General features: G+C 40.8%; 1 protein-coding gene across 3 annotated transcripts in view; it reads right to left on the minus strand.

Annotated features, from left to right (window-relative positions):
- Positions 1-8,528, minus strand: part of Mlh1 (mutL homolog 1) — an 81,307-nt gene that overhangs the window by 34,777 nt on the left and 38,002 nt on the right. For all 3 annotated transcript variants that reach the window (XM_023719779.1, XM_023719780.1, XM_004635249.2), the window contains exons 12-13: positions 7,999-8,375; positions 5,931-6,079 (exon numbers count right to left, since the gene is read on the minus strand). In XM_023719779.1, coding sequence (XP_023575547.1) covers positions 5,931-6,079; positions 7,999-8,375 — 526 coding nt within the window. The remainder of the gene's footprint in view (positions 1-5,930; positions 6,080-7,998; positions 8,376-8,528) is intronic.

The raw sequence follows: 8,528 nt of genomic DNA on the forward strand, positions 1-8,528 counted from the left end.
AACATATCAATACTTGATGAAAAATACCTGTTCCATGTTATGCCTAAGATGTTTGATATTCAGACAGATAGTGAGATTAAGCTTAACAGCCTAGGTTGTATGATAATAACAATAAGCTTGTCTTCTGGATGGTTACCAACGTAAGTTTGCAGACCAAAATTAGAGAAAATGGAGGGCCGCAAGGAAAGCCAACATTTTGGCCCTAGCCTTTCAAGGTCAATTAAGACTCAGGATATATGAAAATTTTTAACGTCATGTAACTCGGTAGTGTTCCAAATTTTCTGATCAAGGAGATTATGGGGCCAAAGAGGAAAGTGATCGATGATGTAGAGTGTGCTTAAGGAGAGTCATATGGAAAGAAAACATTCTCTCAGGCTTTCACAGAGAGCACATTGGCCAAGAAATGGCCGTGACTCATTCATAGGACTGACACTGACCAAGGTTCTACAATATGAGGTACAAGATCTCAGCATAAATCCTGAGGGGATTTCACCGACCTTATCAGACTCAAAAGCTACAATTCGTGTTGCATAGGTCCTGCTTCACCTTAGTCTTAACCATCCAGCAGAAAAGTATAAAAACAAAGTATAAGAAGTAAAGCCATGCTGTTATGTAGAGCTGTAGGGGACTCAGGTCAACAATTTCTGACACTGCCAGTGAAGTGGATGACCCAATATTATTATGGACTACTGGAGTCTTTTAGAGTATTTTGCTGAGTTAACACACCTACAATATTCAAATAACAGAACTTAACAAAAAAAGGGGATACAGATGAATGTCCATTTTGTATCTGTGTATTCAAAATGGTTAAGATAGATACATAGTTATATTCTCTTAATGAATAGAGGGATTTGTTGTAATAGTGTTTGTAAACAGGATATCATGTCCGCATCTTGTACAGCAGTTTACCACTTGGAAGAATGTATGCAATGTGTTAATTATTGAATCTGTCCCTCCAATTTGGTTTGAAAGTGTCTCATTGCTATTTCTCAATAAAATTATGGAAAATAAATAAATAAATAAAGCTAAACAATCGACTCAAAAAAAAAAAAAGAACTGATTAAAGGTAAAAGATTTACATGGTCTGAAGAGAATCTGCTCCTCAAAACTCAAAGACCCAATCAAAAAATGGGCATCTGAGATAAATACATACTTCTCAGAAAAAGAAATACAAGTGGCAAATAAATACATGAAAAAATGTTCCACAGTACTGGACATTCGAGAAATTCAAATTAAAACACTGAGATTCCATCTCACCCCAGAAAGAATGGCTATCATCAAGAAGTCAGCCAATAACAAATGTGGGAGGGGCTGTGGGGAAAAAGGAACCTGTCTCCACTGTTAGTGGGAGTGCAGACTGGTACAAACATGATGGAAATCAGTGTGGAGAGTCCCAAAATCTAGAACTAAAGACCCCATTTGACCCTCGTGGGTATTTTTCCAAATGAAAGAATATATCATACCACTGGTATATATGTGCATCCCTGTTTATAATAGCACAATTTATCATGGGTAAATCGTGGAAACAGCCCAAATGCTCATCAACTGAGGAATGGAATAAAAAGATGTGGTATTTTTATACAATGGAGTATTACTCAACTTAAGATAAACTCAAAAGAAGCTTTTATAGATAAATGGATGCAACTAGAGACCATACTCATCAGTGAAAAAAATAAGACCCGCATGTGTAAACATTGTATTGTCTCCCTAGTGCAAGACCCTGAAAGAGTAAATAAAATCTGAAAGGGACAACAGATACTGTGAAAAGGAAAGAAACCATTCAGAGGGAAGGAACAACTGGGATGAGGGAAAAGAGAAAAGAAGGAAGGAAGGGAAAAAGGTACATATGTATATACACAGGACAGCTTGGATAATTGTACTGCTGATTTCTACGATCTATTTATGGAAAGGAACAGTTAGTTAATGCTAATATGTCTTTTTCTTTTTAACTTTTTTGACCAATTTTACTTGCTTATATTGTGTAACTTGAACTAATTTGAAGACAATGTGCAAACTAACAACCACTGTTGAATTCCAAAAGAAAAGAACTGATAAAATCTGCCTATACTATTCCAAATAATTTCTATTCATAAAATAAAGTGTATTAAAGGAAGAAGCCCTAAAGTGGAGGAGTATATTTTCATGTAACTGATTTCTATATAGAATATATAAGTAACCTCTAAGATCATCAGAAAAAATGGGGGTAAAACAGAAAAACAGGGGTAAACAACTCAAACAGGCTCCTAAAATAAACTATACTTACTAACCTTTATTACTCACCAAACAGATACAAATAAAAACCACCATGAGATACTGTTTCATAATCACCAACTGATAAAAAAAGTCTCACAACATCAAATACAGTGAAGAGCAATTATAATTTCTGTACATCATTGGAGGGCATGTAAATGAAGATGCCCCTTTAGAAAACCATCTGTCATTTTATGACTCAGAAGCAACTCTCCTAGATAAAGGACCTTAGCAGCAGAGTTCCCCAATCCGTGCTAATCCAGGGATCAGCTGTGGTCTGGAAGCAGTGGGAGGACTGAGGAGCTAGAGATGAGTCCTCCAACACAATGCATGAGCTGCATATTCATGACAAAGAATACGTTATAGTGATAAAGTAAACCAGAATTTTTTAACAAGATGAATAAATCTTAGGAATATAATACATGTATATGTATTCCGATATAACATACAGTATAGTTCCATTTGTATAAAATTTAAGGTTTGCAAAACTCAATTTTTTTTAGGAATATGAAACTATAATGAAAATGGCTGGCAAAACTATGATAAAGATGAAGGATATAACCGTAACATAATTCAGAGTAGTTAGTTATCACTAAGGAAGAAGGGAAGGAGATAGGACAGGGAAGCAATATATAGGTATTTCAAAGATGAAAGCCATATTCTGTTCAAGTACTCGATATTCCTGCGAGTATTTTTTTTCTGTAGTTCTACATATTATAATGATTATCTATCTATGTATATATCTGTTATCATTTACTATTACATAGGCTGAGCATGTGCTCTATCACTGAAGTATATCCCCAGTATCGCCTCCTTCATTATGTTTAATGAAAGAAGTAAACCAAAAGGAAGAGGGGTAAAGGACTGGGAAACATCTGGGTAAGAATGAGGGCACATTAAGTCTGTACATCATGTACTATACCTTTTCTTTAACTTTGTGAGCACCACATACTATTGCATAAGCTCTGTGACTACTCGCCCCTCATACAAGAAGCTTATTTTCATTTTTAGCCTAAGTGTTCCCCCATGTTCCCACTGGAAATTCATCATCTCTACAGGATGTTCTGCGTAGGCAGAAAGTGATTATTTTAAAAGATGGAGAACATCAAATAATCTTGAATAATGAGGTACTGGAAGAAAGAGAAAGCAGTGTGACCCACTAAAAACACGTCAGAGATTTTTCCATGCAGAATGTTTGTGGCCTGCCCTGCTGCACTCACATCTTGTAGGGTGCAGCCCTATCCCCAGCAATGGGTAGGCAGGGGCAGCATCTAATTAGCCAGGATAGGGCTGTTCTTCACTGGGCCTCTTCATACCTCTTCCCAGGATATAAAAACCTCTATTTCCTTCCCATCCTAATGTACCCAGAGCCCTAGAATTTTGTATGCAATTTCTTGTCATTTGTGAGGAGTAAAATGTGCCAGAATCCTCCTGTGCTTCAATGTCAGGTCACACATTGACTTCACTGCTAAAGAAATCAGAGGCCTTGGGTCTCAGCATGCTGTTCTCAGACGAGCAAGTCAAGTCAAATGTAAGAATCCAGAAGGACCTAGTCCTCTGGTTCCTCATGATTATTGGCAGGGTAAAAAATTCCATGTCCTCCTGGACACCTTCCTTGTCTGAAGACAGCAACTTTGGCTGAAGGGATCACAATCACATCGTTATGTTTCTCCATAGGCCAATGACCTGACTTTGCAGTTAAATACTGATGAGGTTTCCTGTGTGAAGCCTACTGCCAGTGACAACCACAAGGCACACACACACAAACACACTCATGGTCTTGCTTTGTTGCCCAGGCTAGCCTCCACCACCTTGGCCTCCTGAGCAGCCAGGACTACAGGTGTTACCACCATGCATGTCTTGCTTGGGCTGGTTTTGGCTTGTTAGAATATTTCAAATAACTTGTTCACTTCGTCTTCCATTTTCTCATCTAAAATATGAGACAATAGCATCTGCTGTCTCCCTCACAAGACTAAGAGTAAAAAATTAGACAATGTAATCATTTTTGCTTTAGCAAGACCCTAAACCTGACCACCCTTGATATATATGTGTGAGAATGTATGTATGTGTGATACGAAATTATGAGTAGGACTGCTAACGAAATCAAGAAACAGCCCACCTTCTTTGTATTATCTGAATTTAAATGTGCTTTAAAAGCTCCCAACTTGAAAGTTAATAATGGAGGAAATGAAGATCCGAAGCTACCTGGTGTCCATTTCTTCAACTGGCAACAACTCAGTCACAGGAAGTTTTTACCCTGCTCAAGTGAAGAGACAAACCCTGTATGTGTCTTTTGTCCAGAGTGGTAACAAAAGACAAAGAACAGGGAAAGGGGATCGGAGGAGCAGTTGTCTGAGTTGATTTCTGAATTAGCTCAGACAACTGGTGGTTGAAACGTAAGAAAATTTAAGAGGCTATTGAGTCAGAGCAGTTGTTTCCAAAGTTAAGGATTAGTGAGGAAAGTTCTGACTTGCTCCCTCACTACTCCCTTTGCTCCCTTTTCAAGACTAATCCAGACAATTCTATTTTAAGACACATTTTATAATATAGTGTTGAAATTGTCTTCAATCAAGAATGTAGGCTGGGGGCTGGGGAGATGGTTAGTAGAATAAGCGCTTGCCTAGCAAGCACAAGGGCCTGAGTTCAATCCCCAGTTCCGCAAAAAAAAAAAAAAAAGAATGTAGGCTGGGTGTGGCTGCACAAGACTATAATCTCAGTGTTCAGGAGGCTGAGGAAGAAACAGCGCCAAGAGTCTGAGGTCAGCCTGGACTATAGAGTGAGTTCAAGGCCAGCATGAACTACATAGAAAAACCTACTTCAAAAAACTTTCACAAAATTTAAGGAAGGAGAGAAAAATGAGGGACACATGATAGATGAAAATGGGAGATCACGGCTAAATTCTGCAGACTCAGTGCACCAGCTGCCATCAGTAGCCTAAAGAGCATTCTGTCTTAGGATATGAAAACATCTACTGACTCCTCATTCTTTTTTTTTTTAATTTTATTTATTTATTTATGTGTGTGTGTATGTGTGTGTGGCCAGCTCAGCCCACCAGGGGGCGTGGCTGGCTGGCATGTGGTGCTGGGGGATTGAACCGTGGTCCCTGTGCTTTGCTAAGCTTGTTCTAAGTAGGTGCTTTAGACCACTGAGCCATCTCACCAGCCCCTGACTCCTCATTCTGTAGCAGTGTTTTATTTACATTTGACCTCTAATTAGCACAATGGTCTTCCAGAGTAAAATTAATCTCACTTCATAGATGAGGAAAAACTTCAGCACACAGGTTAAATTACAAGTGTTAAGGTCATACAATGGAAGTGATAGTGCCAGGAACTAAAAAAGCCTGTGAATTTTCAGCAATAGAACATCCCATTCCATCCACAGGGGCAGTTTTGGTGATTATTACCAGGCCAAAATTGGAAATGACTGAAACAACTGCCTTACTCTGAATCCTATGATTTAATGAGAATGCCAGCTAATCCTAATCAAAACGAAATGCTCTTTCCTTCTCCTTGTCTTGTGATTGTCTTTAAGCTGCTGATGCTGTGGGCCAGTAAAGAAAGAGGTTTGCCTGGCATGCTGCGGTGGCCACCCCGGGAACTCGAAGGCTTCCTGCAACTCCAGAACCCAATGCCAGCAGCTGAGGCCTGCAGAGTGTTAGGAACACTTTAGCACTTACGTACTCTCATGTCCCCGCTCATTAATTTCTTCCTGGAGACTCAGAACACTAGTAAGGTTAATGATCCTTCTCCTAGGGGTACAAGCTGCTGTCATCTCCTTTTGGGAACCACTTTCTATCATTTCCACATCAGAGTCTTCGCGATGTCTCTTTCTGCAATGAAGAAAGGAAATCAGCAGATTATTACTCTCCCTTTTAAGTTTTTATTTTGTATTTTGGAGGCATTTTGGAGACGGGAACGGCTTCCCTGTGCTGGTCGTAGCTTTTACATGGCTAGAGAGATTCTCATGCTGGAGGTCTACTCTCCAGCACACTGCTTATCTGACACACCTCAGGTTCCAGCAGCTGGCCGCCAGCTGTATATAACCCAATGTGGAGTCAGGTTCAGCCCACAGAGCTGCAGGGCCCTGAATAAGAGAACAGACCCTCCTCCCTTCCTTCTTTGTCCCTTCACACTTCCACCCATCAGTACCTCAGGCACCCTGAAGCACCAACTACATACACTCATGCCTGCCCTTGTGATGCTCACTTTGCGATGAGACAATGAGAAAGCCACATGAAAAAAAGATAGTTTTTAGTAGTCATTGATATTAGATAATAACGTAACTAACAGAATGGGGAGGTGAGAGGAGAGTTACCACACATGGACAAAGAAGGCCTCTGGCAAGGGTGACCCTTGAGACTCCAGTGACACAAAGCCTGAGCCTTCTTAGGCTGAAGGACCAACAAGCACAACCAGTGGGGAAGAAATTGAGACTGTTCGGATCAGCCAGGAGAGCCATGGGGCTGGAAGTCATGAAGAGGAAGGAAGGTGCAAGGCCTGAGGGAAGGTGGTGCAAGGGATTTAAATTCTCTCTAGTGTGGAATGGGAAGCCACTGAAAGGGTTTCAGCAGAAAGCAATACGATTTAACTTCTGCTTTAAAAAAATTTCTTTGAAGCCAAGTATGGTGGTGCATACCTGTACTCCCAGCATCTGGAGGCTGAGGCAGAAGAACCACTGTGAGTTCAAGGCCACTTCAGGCCACACTGTGAGCTCAAGCCCAGCTGTACTACACAGAAACGTCCTGTTTTAAAAAAAGAAAAAAAAATCTATCTACCTACCTACCTACCTACCTATCTCTTTCATCATGGTGCGGTAAAAAAATCACTTATTTCCCAAGGGATAAACAAATGTTTCTTCTACAAGTTTTTAAGAGCATTCAATGAGATACAATATGTACCCAGCATACAACAGTTGCTCAGTAAATACCAATAAGTGTTAATATTCTCTGGGAAAAATCCTTAGGCAAGAAAACTTGCCTTGCCAAGATGAGCAAACTGAACATGAGCACAATGAAGTAACTCATGCAAGTCCAAATGGCCACTGAGTGCAAGGGTGGTCAGCCACTAGGTACACACACCCTCAGGCAAGCGACTTCACCCTGAGCTCCATGTTCAGCACATGGGCACATTAACTACAGCCACCTACAGGATCTGCAGAACCTGCAGAGCAAATGCTAGAAATGCTCAAAATGAAATGAGTCTCTGCTACTATCAGGCCTGCCCCTTTTGTTTCACCATTAGCTCAGTTCAGGGGCTTTTATTAACTAGTTCCAGACAGTGTGCTTCTTTTGAAAGGGGTGACAACAGCTTTGGGTAGAATGAAAGAGCACTTCAAGCATCTTTTCCTAGCTACTTCGGGGGTTGAGATTTTCTCAAATGTTTTACTAAAAACAAAGGATACATCTTCTGCTTTTTTCTCTGATGTATCTTAAACTAGTACTTATAACCAACAGTATTTAAGATATTTCAGGGCCGGGGAGATGGCTCAGTAGAATAAGCACTTGACTGGCAAATGCAAGGATCTGAGTTCAATCCCCGGTTCCACAAAAAAAAAAAAAAAGATATTTCAGGGCACATTGTGGTGGAGGCTTTCATGCCATGGTCACAAGCAGACAGTGGGCAGGGCCATACCACTATACAGAAGACAATTCAAGCAAGGCAAGATGCAAGTGGCTCATGAAAAGCCAATCAAAAGACAATTTTACTCAAGAACATGAAACGTAAGCTGCGCCTTCCCCAAAGGGCATACCTGGGGTTGCCTGGGCTGGATGTGGGTGCTCTCTTTTCTGCTGTTTCAACAGTACCCATATTAGCATCCCCCTCCATGTTCTGATTCTTGGCAGCCACTTCATCAGGGGCTGGAATTTCAAGCATCTCTTCATCTTGCTGCCCGAACTTGCAACTAGAACCATCTGTCTTATGTGCTGGGTCATCGGCCTGGGGCTGACCAGGCAGGGCCTTGCTCATGGGCTGCAGAAAGGCATCGAGCTTCTGTTCCCGGGAATCCGTACGAACCATCTGGTGAGCATAGACCTTGTCACCACTTCCAGAAGTAGAGGAGGAGATCACACCTGCTGTAGATTTAACTACCTCCCCAGAGGAACCAGCAAGTCCTGGTAGCAAAGTCTGCATCAAAAAAGACAGTGGCAAGACTCAGAATGTGCAGGACAGAAGTCTAGGTCCCAAAGTAGAGGACTACCACTACACACAATCACCATCACAGAATTACTATGGAAGCAATTTAGAACAAAATTTGAAGTGTAAAATAAAAGGTTTATT

This window comes from Octodon degus, unplaced genomic scaffold (genome assembly GCF_000260255.1).
Source record: "Octodon degus isolate 3935 unplaced genomic scaffold, OctDeg1.0 scaffold00071, whole genome shotgun sequence".
Lineage (NCBI taxonomy): Eukaryota > Metazoa > Chordata > Mammalia > Rodentia > Octodontidae > Octodon > Octodon degus.